General features: G+C 39.1%; 1 protein-coding gene and 1 long non-coding RNA gene across 3 annotated transcripts in view; one reads left to right on the plus strand and one right to left on the minus strand.

Moving 5' to 3' along the window:
* Positions 1-2513: 2513 nt before the first annotated feature.
* LOC110679489 lies at positions 2514-2939 on the minus strand. Its single transcript, XR_002502523.1, has 2 exons — positions 2879-2939; positions 2514-2822 (listed from the first exon to the last, which is right to left on the minus strand). It is a non-coding gene; the product is annotated as an uncharacterized LOC110679489 (long non-coding RNA).
* Positions 2940-6992: 4053 nt separating this feature from the next.
* The window catches only part of LOC5578452 (heparan-sulfate 6-O-sulfotransferase 2), a 91206-nt gene continuing 83813 nt past the window's right edge, over positions 6993-14385 (plus strand). The window contains exons 1-3 of one of the 2 annotated variants that reach the window (XM_021848890.1): positions 6993-7195; positions 8000-8228; positions 12653-12883. In XM_021848890.1, coding sequence (XP_021704582.1) covers positions 8025-8228; positions 12653-12883 — 435 coding nt within the window. In that variant the 5' untranslated portion in view covers positions 6993-7195; positions 8000-8024. Of the gene's footprint in view, positions 8229-12652; positions 12884-14385 lie in introns of both variants that reach the window. The other variant, XM_001656923.2, reaches the window with a different exon arrangement.

The raw sequence follows: 14385 nt of genomic DNA on the forward strand, positions 1-14385 counted from the left end.
CCTTGCGGGTTTCGTTATTGAAAGAAAATTCCTCGTGTACCTGAAGTATCTCATATCATCACTGACCAATTCTGCCGTGAATCGCAAGTTAGTCTTATCTCAAAAAGTGGGCATTGTAAATCCACTCGTTTGCTCGAAAACTACAAGCTACACACTCGGTTAACAATGGCTTTTAGGGCGAGATCACAAGTTATGTGAGATCTGTATCTTTTGAAGAGATCTTGGAATACAGGCAATAATAAAACTATTAAATTCCTATCATTTTTGTTTTATGCCAGCACTGAGGTTCTGGTAAAATTGCGACAGAATTTTGAGGCTCCCGAGCTTCCCCTGCGATTTTATAACAGCATGTTGAGTTACGGTGATAGATATGGTATTCTAAGTATTTCTGCGATATTATCGTTATTTCGGTAGGCCTCCTGGCAGTATCCCTGGAACTCGAAGGATTAAAAATCTAGGCATTCCGATGAAAATTCTCAGGAGACCAGTGAGGCTAGTGAATTTCTTATTAAACTCTTGTATTTCAATAGATTTGTTGAAATCTTGTATTCAATTCGATCTGGTGGGAATGTTGAGATTTTTATGGGAATTGTAAAAAAATCCGGTGGTATTTATAAGATTCCAGGGTTCTCATAAAAATGATAGAGATCACAAAAATTCCCATCGGAATCCACTAGGTACGTACTAACATTCAAAAGGTTAATAACAGAATCAAAGATTTACTCTGAAATCCCAACAAAACTGCAAATCAACAAGATCTCAAAAGTTTTACAAGAATTCCAAAGATTGTCATCAAAATCCGAAAGATTTGCACCAAAATTTTCAGGCATTTCAAAGAAATCTCTTGGAATTTTAAAGAAATATCGTCTCAAGGATACCCAAATAATTCCAAAATACGGGATACAATACTGGACTTCTTATGTTTCCACAAGTCTCCCAGAATGGATTCCAGAATCTCAGGATGCCTATCGGAACTCCTGAATTCCTACAGGGATTTCGACATTCTAAAGGAAACCCGGTATGTTAAAATTCACACGTAAAATTTAGAATTTGTTTATAAACACCTGAATTTTCACCGATATCCAAGGATTCCTAGAAAATAACAAAATTATTGTAATTCACGCGGAAATACCAAATTCTAACGATCACAGAATCACAGATTTTTTTTGAAATCTCAGAATTCGTCTTGAAATTTTAGAATTTCTACGGAAATCTCAAAACAACTTTCAAACAAGCTCACATCATTTTCCCATGATGTTTACTCAAATTGAATCAACAATATCAAAGCATGGCTAGCACCCTCTGCAGTTAACTACCATTAGCCTTGTAGTAAACACTACCTTTACTCATATCGACGCGTTGTTTGTAGTATATTCGAAAGGTGAAGTGAAGACAGGCATTGCAATCTCATCTTATCGCAATGATCATCTTTGCATGTTTGGAAGATAATATCCCTAATCCAAGAGCACATTGGAATGAGTCAATCTTTTCATCTTGTGCATAAAATGATCATCTTGACAGTTTATATAGGTACGTGTACGTGCCTTTGAGAAACCGAATATGGAACATCATGTTAGTTGAGAAAATGTTTCGTCCACTAAATGATGAGCTAAACTACCGTTTTGATTCGTATTACGGACATTTAAGGCCTTAGAGAAGTATTACTCAGCATAGAGCATACTAAATGAATTGTTCTGTATGGTTTCTCAGCGTTATCGAGCGTCAGAAACCCCTAACTTTCGAATGGTGAGTAAAGAATACGCTTTCACAACTTGAACAATTTTCAATGAATCGAAATGTGTGTCCTTTTCATGATTCTTATTCCGGACGCTTCCTCACTTTTGCTTCATATTCCGGACACTTTTATTAGAATTCCGGACAGCTCATGGAAATCAATAATAAAAAAATTCAAATCATCAGATGAAGTCGTCAAGCCGCTAAGGGGATGTCTAAGGCAGTTGAACATCATAACTTTGCATAGATTTTTTATGGAAAGTAGAGTGTCCGGAATTTGAAGCTGTCCGTAATATGATTCAAAATGGTACTCTTTGAAAATCCGTCAGCAACTTTGTTCATATTCGAAGCATATCAAGTAGAGATTTCGAGTACAGTCAAGAGTTTTTTTTAGATCATATGAAAATTATGCTTTTTTCAGGAACTGGCGATGGTTTCGTGTCCTTTAAATTGAACTAGCATAGTGGTATCGCTGTACGTAGGGGGTAGTTCGCCGATTGCTGAACGGCTGAAAATCTCCCCTTTTTGGACATGATGTCATTCTTATATAAAGGCAGTCTAAGCATTTTAAATGCTTTGAGAAAAATATGATCGAAATAAATCCACGCAAAGAATAGTTGAGTATAATAAAGATGTTATGAGCTAGTCATATTTATACCTTTAACTAGAAATTTTTTAATGGAAAATCAGTTTGACCTTTAGTTCCGTTTAAAATAAAACCAGATTATAGAAAAAAAAATGGATGTGTTGAAATATAAAAGAATTTATTTAAAAGCATATTTATTACGGTATTCAAGCACGGTAAACTTTATTGATTTAATGTCATGTTGATCCTACCCTACATGTTTGTTGCAAGAGTACATAGCGGATAATGTTATCAAATCCAGATTTGGGGACGAAAGCTCCTAGTAGCGCCCTTTGCTGAATCTTCTTCTTCTAATCCACGGAGTGGCAAGACTGTTGTCTACTGTTAGTATACTACCAAGGAATTTTCCCTTAATAATTTCATTCGATAAACATGACATTTGAGGTTTTCTTTGGTAGAGCAAAGAACGCAGAGCCTTCAATGAAGTAGACATCTGCTTTATCTACAAATAAACAAAACTAATGTCTGTATCTTTTTTTAAAAATACGTATTATTTACTCGCACTCTACTGGGAATTCACAAATGATGTTCCTTGGCAATGTTGTGAAAAACTCAATTTCTCACAACTCACACTTGAGATTTTTCATGCGTGAGTTGTCAATCATGCAACTCAGCAGTCAAAAAATCATGGATGAGTTGACTTATCTTTTTGACTCATTGTCTCGTATTTCCACAGTTTACTCACACACGGCAATAATTTCATGTTAGTCTGGTAAAATTATAGTAATCCTTTCTAACGCAAACAACAACATTCGGATTTCACGAGTTTTTGTCAGGTTTTGCGACTGAATCATTTTTTTACGGTTTGAGTTGATTTTGCATCACAATCTCAAGCGTGAGATTTGCGAAGCAGATCTCTAATGAGTTTGCTCTCACGGGAGAGCGTATGGAATCAAACGAAAGCTTTTGATCCACATTTTGTAGAAAAAATATAAAAGTTTTGTAAAAATAGCATTTGGCCAACGCCGTGATGCTAGGGCTACTATAGGAACAGAAATAAGAAATAGTACTACTATAGACACATGTATTCCTATAGTGGCACAAGCGATAATAAATACAAACATGAGTTTTCATAGTTTTCATATTTTTCTCACAATACCAAGATAAAAAGCTTTCAGATGTTGTAAAAATAAAGACGCTAGCGTTATTGCGGCTATTGGTACATCGACCCTAGTTACCATTCATACTAATAAACAATTTTAACCTTTTAAAAAAGTTAAATTCAATTCAAACAGCTTGCAAAATTCAGTGTGTTGACCGAATTTATTTCTGTTGGCTTTAAGGTGAAGATAAATTGAAGCCAAACCTCAAATTTTCAAGAGCACGGATCTGGAGAACCAAACATCCGTTTGAGCTGAAAACTTAATCGATTGGTCACTCGCTGGTGGTGACCAATCGATTAAGTTTTCAGCTCAAACGGGTGTTTGGTTCTCCAGATCCGTGCTCTTGAAAATTTGAGGTTTGGCTTCGATTCATCTTCACCTTAAATGAAAGGCACACATGTCTAGTTTCTTGAACCCTCCCGGAGATCCGGATTTGGTCACTGTGTCCACCGGGAACCTGCTACATCTGAAAAAAGTCCCTTTTGAGACCCTTACTTTGACGACCTGTAGTTTCGTAACTAAACAAGTAATCTGAACCGTCCTCATATTGTTGAATAGGTATTCACGTGGACTGTGAATAGAGATTCTCAAATAACTTAGTTATTTATACTTGGTTCCGGAAACCCGGAACATCCGAAAAGTAAGTTTCCATCGCAGTTCTGTATATATAATTCACAACCGAATAGTACGGTTGATGGATATTTTGGCATGAAATTTTTCTGTAATAGGGAACCAATTACCGGCGCACATTCCCTGAAAAGTTCGGTCCAGTATGGTCCATGCGGAACCAGTTCCTGGAGTCCCGGAAAGTGGCCAATCTGGACAATTCGATGAAATTACTCAGATTTATATTGCCCATAAAAGCATAACTGTCCCATATAAGATTAGTAGGCATTGAGAAAATAGCGCTGAAAGTTTGAATTTTGTCTTCTCATACAAATTTTCATAATTTTCTAGTACATGTCTGCATGTCATATTTATTTGGCATCACCGCACAGATAACTCATTATGCTTCTATCAAACAGCAAAAAATATAAACTTGGCCACAATTCACGTTTTTCAGTTGCTATTTGGATTTGTAGTTCATATGGAGACTGTTATGCCTTTATTTTTCAATATGGCATTGAACCAACATCATATTTTTCCACAACATTTTCAATCAAAATGTGTAAATTTTCATATGCAGCGTAAAGTATATGTTAAAACATGGATTTTGCGTTGAAAAAAGGTGCTGGTTTGAAAATCCATATGGGACAGTTATGCTTTTATGGGCAGTACATCCCAGAACCAAATTAATTGTGCTCATTTCTTTACGATATTTTATGTTTGGATGTATTTTGCCAAAACAATGAATGGATGGTTATTCTGGTCCTTTTGGAGCACCGGATTGGCCACCGGGAAACCCGTAATATGGGACCACAAAGTTTTAGCACCAAAAGCATGCGTGCGACGGCTCAATCTTTATGATTTTGAATACCTGTGACTTTTATAGTTCAATTATTGATGAATGACCACTTTGGTTCTTCTGAGCCACCGTAATAACCCAGGAATTACCACCGGAGATACCCGTATTGTGGGGCGATTCAGTTTTTGTACAAAAAGTAGGCATGCGACGGCTTGAGTATTGTTTGATTCTTCGACCTTGACGCTTGCTCCTGCGGGGGCCGGCGATGAGAGCAGGATCAAACATGTCGCGCGTCGGACGAGTAAAGTGAAAAAGTGCCGCGATCGATTAGTTCTTTTTGATCCTTCGACGTTGACGCTTGCTCCTGGGCAGTGCGTCAAGAAAACCCAAGCAGTCGTCAGTTGTTTTCCCTCTCGAGTCGCGCGCCTATTTTCTCTGAGTGCTTTTATATAGGCGAGCAAACGAGTGAAACTGAAAGTGGATTGTTGCTGCTCAGTCAAGGATGACGGATCAATTAGTGAGCTCGTTTCATGCTACTATTTCTAATCTGTAAAATATGTATGACTGCACATTTAATCGTTTTAACGGTGGGACGTAAATATGATTTTTCAACAAACTATGAATGGTTCGTCACTGTGAGTGTCGACATAAACTCTGATTCATAAATTATTTATATTTTATTATTTTTTGTGTTTTTTTTTCAAAACACTTTTTTCTTTTTACCTTAATTTTTGTATTAAAAAAAAAACTTTGAATGGTTCGACACAACAAGTGGAGACTTGCGAAAGGTTTTCTTTATTCAACAAACTTTGGATGGTTCGCCACTGTAAAAGTCGGCATAAGAATAAGAGTGTTCTATGATGTTCCAGCTAATCGAGTTTGTTTTTCATTATTTTCATATGAGTAAAATATAATAACACATGTTTTCATCCTGACAGTTCTAGGAATGTTACATTTTGGTATTTGTTCAACAAACTTTGAGTGGTTCGTCACCTCAAATGTCGACATTATTTTCCTCTACATAGAAATTGTTCATATCAAACGAAAATAGTATATTGACATATAAGCATGCTTATATTTCACAAATAATTTTTTATCATGGTCTAATCGCTTATCAAAGTGAATCCTGTGACCCAACGAACCTCCCCATTAACAAACATCCCTCCCAGCAACCTTTGTGGAGATGCTGAGGCAAACACGGTCTCCAAAAAGCAAAGGTTACACACTAACATTCCTTCCTCCAATCCCATCTGACTGCAAGGACGTGGCCGGCGCCGTTATTGACCCTGTATAAATAGAGGCACTCAATTTTGCACACTGAAAAAGATTATGGCCAATCCCAGCCGAACTTCTTGACTATTTTTCGTGCATTTTCAATGACTTCGGTCAATCACGGAATAGCAGCCATTGATATGTGTAGTCAGTCTATACTCAGCCATTCCATGAAAAACCGATCTAGTGGGTCACCGAATTCTGTGAAATTTGCTATTTTGTTCCTTATCCGAAATAAGGATACACGTGTTAGGGTGACCATTTCCGAAATAGGGTGATTAAAAAAAATCACGACTTTGCAAATTTGGAAATTTATTTGGAGTCAAAAAACAATTAATTTTAAAAACAAAGGTATCGTTAAACTTGAGAAACGCTGGAGTGGTAGTAAAGCCTTCGAAGAAGATGATGTTGATATATGAAGTTGATTTATGAGAAAACGTTGTTGATATTATGGGTGATCCTACAGACTTTTCAGTCGATGAGCTACTCTTACTAGATGATTCATATTTGTACATAATAAATTTCATGTTGGGATTGTATTTCAAGCGTTTGCCTTGTTTTTGATTTTTCATTCTAATTGGAAGATTATGAGAATCGTTCCGAACAGTTTCAGCTATCATAAACTAGATGTCCTTGCGATATCATCCCTACCATAACGTATATAGTCATATTACGCTTTTGAGCAAGGCAAACGTCAATTTGTAAGCTGTCAACCATTTGTTTGACATTAGTACATCTGAAACTGATGTTAACACAGAAACACATGCAATTAAAGTATGTGTATTCCCATACACACTGCGCTATGGTAGCGGCTCGTCGTTGATACAAACCGTCAGACATTCACACAAAGCCAAAAGGTCCACTCAAGTCAGTGCAAAATAAGTGCTGAAGAAAACACAACATGGTGCAAGAGCATCGCTCAGGGCACTTTAGCATTATAACTCAATGGTGACATATTGACAAACATTACAAAAGAGTAGTGGTTTTCTATCCTTCGTTTTAGCATTCAACCAAAAAGAATCCAATATTCCCAAGGCAAGTGCTGAGATTAGTGCTTTGATGTCGAGATTGCCTAAACTGAATTTCACGAATGCACAGAAATCCATTCAATTGGATGGTCTCTAGTCTAGACAGTGCCGAAATTCATTTGGACTGCTTTGAAGAAGAACAAACTATTTTTACCATTCATCGAAGAATTTTCTCACATCATTTAGCAGATCATTGAGAGGAGGAAGTAAATGTTTCGGGAACGCACTCTAATTTTAGCGAAGTGCTGCGATGTTAGTTCGGTATGTGGATTCCTGTGTAGTGTAGTGAAAGTGATTATCAAAAACTAAAAACTTTCGGCTCGATAGTCTGGACGGTAGAGTACGGCACTGCGCTTACGCGAAGGTCATCTGCGGAAAATGGAATCTGATGTTCCCTAACAAGAGCTCTCCGTTTCGAAGCGATGGGACTAGTGTTTGTCAAGTTCCAAGAACCAACTCCGAATAAAAATCGATATACGGCTGTAGGAATCTCAAAACGACACAGGAAGTGGCTGTTGTACTGCACGAAAGTGTGAAAAGCTGAAAGAAATCAATTTCGGTGATTAATGTGTTGCTATGCCCACTGGAGCTCTAGTTGAAGAGTTGGTGCGCTGTGCATCCAGAACGTAGTGCGTTGATTGAATAATGATTATGTAGCCATCAGTGTGGAGGCTACAAAACGCGAGAGAATCAAAACAGAATACACATATCTACCTTCCCTGCACATATCGCAGTTAGTATTGCGGGAAGGCAAGGGAGCAGTTTTTGGTGACCAATTAAAACCTGTGTTGCTTTTCTTTTGTTAAAACAGTGAAGAACGCGAAAACGCAGCACCAATGAAAAAAGTAATGATACCATCGTTGGATATGAAAAAGAGTGTTTCGGTCAAAGTAGATAGTGATTTGACATTGCTATTATCGAGTGGAGTGTACGAAATTAAAAAAATGGAGCCCCGCAGGCGGCTCCGTCCCATAGTGATAATCTGCTTATTTCTCACCATTGCCGGTATCATCGGGTTCGGATACTTCTGCCCGGATCAGGTAGGTAGATCACAAACTGGTTTGTAGAAAATTAACATGGGTGTTGCAAAAGAGAGTTTCTGTCCTTGAAATGGTTCGAAACCCAAAAGTTGACTTCAACTATCTCAGAAACATAAAAAGCCTCTGCCCATATTAGCATGAACATCTTGTAATGCTACAATACTTTCTTCTGTAGGAAGTAATAATTATGTTTATGCTTGAATCATCTATTTGCCACGGAAGAGGCTTGGGAAAAAAGTAACACGAACATCGATCTCGTTGACGATGTGGAATACACGTGTGGTACTTATAGCAAAAGATAGAGTTTCTAGCGACAATCATTTATTCATTTCATTTATTTATTGACGTTTAAAAAGATAGCACTGAATAAACAATTTCACGGGTCCAATTTTAGTGCCAAACGCTTAAGTGTAGGCTAAAAACACATGTTTACTCAAATTTGAATATTTTTCATTTGTTTATATCCAGAAAACGTTTTTTATGTTTATTTTTAGATTTTGTCACACCTCTTGGCTTAAACTCTAATTTTGGGTGTATTTTGTTTACCGTGTCCCTCTCGAAATGTCAGATAGGAACAACCCCAGTGTTAAAACTAAAACCCCTGTGCTGTTTTTGTCGACTAAGCGAACGTCAAACATGATCAAAAGTGTCAAGGTTCATTTATGGACCCAATTGTTAATTTAACGTTCAAATTTGATATAGCCGTTATTTGAGCGGGAAAAATTGCAGTTGCAGTAACATGCTCTTTCGTAATATTAAATAAAAACAAGATTTCATTAGACATTTAAGGACCCTATTCTCTGTTCGTTGCAGCATGTCTGCATCCTCGGTTCTGCCTCACGATCACTAAATCGCTGTACACTTGATCCTACCACCTATCTCGCTTCGCTCCACACCTTCTTTTACCAACCAGATCTGAAGCGGATACCATCTTTACAGGGTTGCTATCCGGCATTCTTGCAACAAGCCATGCACATCGTATCCTTCAGCTTTGGCTACCTTCTGAATACTGGGTTCGCCGTAGAGTTGGGCGAGCTCGTGGTTCATCATACGCCGTCACACACCGTTCTCCTGCACGTCGCCAAAGATCGTCCCAAGCATTCGACGTTCGAAGACTCCAAGTGCTTGCAAGTCCTCCTTCAGCATCGTCCACGTTTCATGCCCGTAGAGGACTTCTGGTTTTATGAGCGTTTTGTACATGGTACATTTGATGCAGGGGTGAATCTTTGATCGCAGTTTCTTGTGGAGGCCATAGTAGGCCCAAAGTTATTATCAGTTATCAGCAAGGATCCAAGGTTTACAAACTCGTCAACTGCCTTGAAAGAATCCCCGTCTATCGTAACATAGTTTCCTAGGCGAGCCCTGTCAAACTCGGCACCACCATTAGCATGTAAATTGGATAGACGCATTCACCACCAGTCCATATTTTGCTGCCTCGCTTTTCATGCGGGTGTACACTGCCCATAAATGCATGTCAGTCCCATGTTTGCTGGATTTCCTATTCACATGGGACAATTATACGTTTATGGGCAGTACAGGTCTGCCACCTTGTCCATATCATCTGTGAAGCAAACAAATTGACTGCATCTCGTAAAAATTGTCCCACAGCCGATAAGCTCAGCTCTCCGCATAACACTTTCCAGCGCTATACAACAGCACCACCTTGTCGTAATCCCCGGCGGGATTCCAACGAACTGAAATGTTCGCCTGAAATCTTGCACACCTTCCTTCGTTGCCCTCATTAGTCCTAGTGAGCTTCCCGGGATATCTGTTCTCGTCCATGATATTTCATAGCTCTACGCGGTCGATACTATCGTATGCCGCATTGAAATCTATGAAAAGGTGATGCCTTGGGACCTGGTATTCACGACTTTCTTGGAAGATTTGCGTGCATTAAAGATCTGGTCCATTGTCGATCAGCCTTCAGCGAAGCCGGCTTGATAACTTCCCACAAACTCGTTTACTACAGGTAACAGACGACGGAAGATGATTTGGTATTACACTTTATAAGCCGCGTTTAGGATGGTGATCGCTCGGAAGTTCTTACTCTTCTTACGTTCTTACTCTTCATACTTTCTGCTTCTTGTCGCCTTTTTTGTAGATTTATATGCTCATTTAAACTGCCCATAAAAGCATAACTGTCCCATATTGATTTTCGAACCAACACCTTTTTTCATCGCAACATTCACTACGCATATGAAAATTTAAACAGTTTGTATGAAAATGTTCTGGAAAAATATGAAGTTGGTGCAGTCCCATATTGAGAAATAAAGGCATTACAGTCTCTATATAAACTTTGAACCCCCATAGCAACTACAAAACTGGAATTATGTTCAACTTTATATTTTTTACAGATTAATATAAGGAAAATGATTATTCTGTGGGGTGGAGCTAAATGAATATGGCATTCAAAAATTTACTAGAAAATTATAAAGATTTGTATGAGAATGCAAACTTCAAACTTTGAGCGCTATTTTCTCAATGCCTACTAATTACATATGGGACAGTTATGCCTTTATGGGCAGTATACCCCTTCCTTCAAACTCCTTCGATGGTTGTTCTGTTTCCCAGATTTTGCCTTTCATCCTGTGCAGACAAATGACCAATCTCTCCGGGCCCATCTTTATGAGATCAACTCCGATACCATCCTTACCAGCAGTTTTATTGTTTTTCAGCTGATGACATCCTAAACTTACTCATAGTGGGGGCTGGTTGGTTTCCATCGTTCTTAGTACTGACGAGGCATTTCTTCCATTGTCTCGACCATCATTGCCTGTTCTTTCAGCGCCTTTCAGATGTTTGTCGAAGTGCTGCTTCCACCTTTCGTTAGAATGAACGTTGCCGTCAGGATGAACGTTGCCAGAAGCATTGAGCTTCTGATAGAACTTCCATGTTTCTTGAGACCGACACAGCTGCTCCATCTCCTCGCACTCCTCTTCCTCCTGGTGGCGTTTTATCTACCTCTTTGATTGAAGCATTGAACATCTTCCTTGATGATCAGCCCGATGGGCGTCATCTCGGCTATGATGCATGCGATTTCTTTAAAAAATCGTTTGATTTACGTTTGCTACTCTTAAGCCTAAGCGCTTTTGACCAAATTGGTTCTGCATACCTCAGTATGAATAGCGTCATGGTTGCCAGTAGCTTGCATTTACTTGCAATTACAGTAGAGCTGTTGAACATCATCCTCGAAAGCGCCGCAATAGTCATAGATGCGCTTTTATAGGCATATTCAACGTGGCTGAGACATTACCCCAAGATGCCTAATGGATCGCTTGGACTCTATGATGCAACCTTCCAAAATATGCGCCCATTGCTCGGACTTGCGATTGTTGGTCAGTATAAATTCAGTCTTGTGGCCCATCATCCTAGTTTCCTAGACCTCATACATTCATCAACTATAGAGTGCTCTGCTGTCAACTCTACTTCCTCCATCGATTCGCCATAGGCCACTAGTGTTGGCGAAGCCAACAATCTTAACACCCGTTGGAAGGGGTGGCCTCAGTACGTCATTGTACATTGAGCTCAGGATTGAACCTTTAGGTATTCCCACAGTACTTTGAACGCATTCCTCACATCCAGAGTGACAACCACGCAGTAACAGACGCCGCTCCTTTAATGCTCGATTGCCACCTCAGCTGTCTGAACGAGCGACTGGATAGCGTACAGAGTAGATTTACCTTTCTTGAATCCAAACTGGTTGTTGGACAGGCCGTCCGCACCTTCTGGATACGGTACTAGCTTGTTGATGGTAGTTGCCTCGTAACGCATCACATAGAGATGATCTAACAGCGTTCCGGTTAATCTCCATCGTCTGCACTACCGACCCTCATTCAACCCTCTCCGAACTTTTTAGGTGTATCTCTCCACATAAAGCCTATGCGGGATGCATTGTGACTCTTGGGCCGTAACAGCTGCTTCATCTAATCACCATCCGATTATTTTCTTCATTTTTATTAATTTTCCACAGGCAAGTGTTGTTTCGGCTTCCGTCTATGACGATCAACGTCCTGCCGGGTCCCTCACTGCAGCGTGATCTCCTACGCTGTATTAGACTCCTCCACAATCCGCTTGCAATCCTCGTCGAACCAATTGTACTGTCGGCTACGTCTGACGTCCCCAACATTGCTTACAGCTGCTGCCACTGGATTTTAGCAGTCCTCAAGAGGAACTCAATAAATAACCCTTGCTTGGATCCCTTTTCATCGCTCAATTTCAGACAATAATTAAGCGGACTCTTTGACAGAAATTGCAATATTTACGAGCATCAAATCGTCTCCGATGATTTTTTTTTTCATTGTCTCGTCAGGAGACCTTAGTAGGCTGGGAATAGAAATCCGGAGACGTAGAAATATACAATCATTCCAGCAATTTTTACCAAATCTATAATTTGGAAAGCTCAAACTAATCTCTTTATTCTACAGGTGTGTGCCCTCTCGCGACGCCAGGATCTCATCACCGCGTACGAGCATGACAATCTGGGCAAACCGGTGCAGCAAAACTTGCTGGCCAATCCGGGACTCAGCTACGAGGAAGTCCTGAACGATGACTTCCAGTTCGATATGAACGCCCACGATGTGATGGTGTTTTTGCACATCCAAAAAACAGGCGGAACCTCCTTCGGAAAGCATCTGGTACGGGATTTGGATTTGAAGGTAAGTTTATTTAAATAAACGGTCTGTCGGTTTACCTTAGATTGATCAATAAATGGGCTTTTTCTGTAGCTGTCGCACGAGAGGTGCACACATTTGAGTAATTCGGAACGACCCTCTAGTTTTTGCAAATACTACTAGCGATCAGTGACACGAAGTTGGAACTCTAATAATGTGTGCCGATGGTGGCCTGATTTCAGCGAGAATGGCTCTAATAATATTTTCGATTATTGTTGAGGAATTCTCATTCCTGAAATATTACAAGATATTTTACAGTAAAATCATTGAAGATTCCTGCTAGTACTTTCTGAGCAATGCCCTTAAGAATTCGTCCAAGTGTCCCTAATAAGAATCCTTTAAAGATTTCCAAACGACTCATTATAGATACCTCCCCCAATTCATCCAGGGTATCCTCCAGTATTTTGTTCAGAGCAGGAACCCTCCCTGAATTTCCCAAGGGATTTTGATGATCCATGAACTCTTCCAAACATTTCTCCATGTATCTGTTCAAGGATTCTTTAATTCTTAGATTATCACCGGAGATTTATTCATAAGTTATATCAAGTAATTCTCAAGTAATTTCTTCTTAAATTCTTATAAGAATTCTTCTATTTCTGGCAAACTTGAAAATATTTTTTAAAGTCCCAAACTTACAGATATTTTTCAAGGATTTCTTCAAAAATCTTCTAGGTATTTATGTTTTTTTTCCTCTGAAAACTCTACAAAAGATTTTTCAAAAAGTTTATTTTGAGTTTTTCCACGGATTCCTTCAATTATTGATGTCTTATCTGTTACAACTGTTGTTATTTCAAGACTTAATATATACTTTCTGATAAATAAACTATTTTAAAATCCTATCGTCATCTGAGCATAATTTAAATAAACGGTTCAATTCTAGTCAATGGATGGTACTTCTCCCAACGAGTTCCAGTACCAGTCTCTACTCGAATTCTCAACATACGCACCACTTCAAAATTTTGACGTCTGTGTAAAACGTTTTGACTTGTTCACTGGAAACGATTGAGGTACAATCGTACTGTGCAATAAATTAAATTGAGTGAGCCACGTTTGACCAGCATGACCAATGATGTAGGTCAAGCAAACAACAAGTGCCTTTAAATGATGGAAAATAAATTTTATGTCTCATTGACAGGAGGACCGACCGTAGTTGGGATGTTTGACATGACATTATTAACTGCGGTTTAATTTCATTTGGATTGTTCCATGGGTACTGGTTAATAGTAAAATTTTGTTAGGAAAAATTTGCTCTCCACAATTCACACAATTTTGACTCCAGAGGAACCCGAACCCGGCCGTTGAGTCTGGGGGTAATTTTTAATCATGTCACGCCTAGCCGCAATCGAGAATTTAAAATTCACTGCTCCCGGGAACCATCGGGTTACATCGACCGATTAGATTGGCGCCATGTGAACGAAGGCCAGGAATGGAACGTGTTTTTACGATTCCCACCGGTGTGGTGAGGAGTGATGTTCGTGTCTCCTATT

This window comes from Aedes aegypti, chromosome 3, assembly GCF_002204515.2.
Source record: "Aedes aegypti strain LVP_AGWG chromosome 3, AaegL5.0 Primary Assembly, whole genome shotgun sequence".
Classification (NCBI taxonomy): Eukaryota; Metazoa; Arthropoda; class Insecta; order Diptera; family Culicidae; genus Aedes; species Aedes aegypti.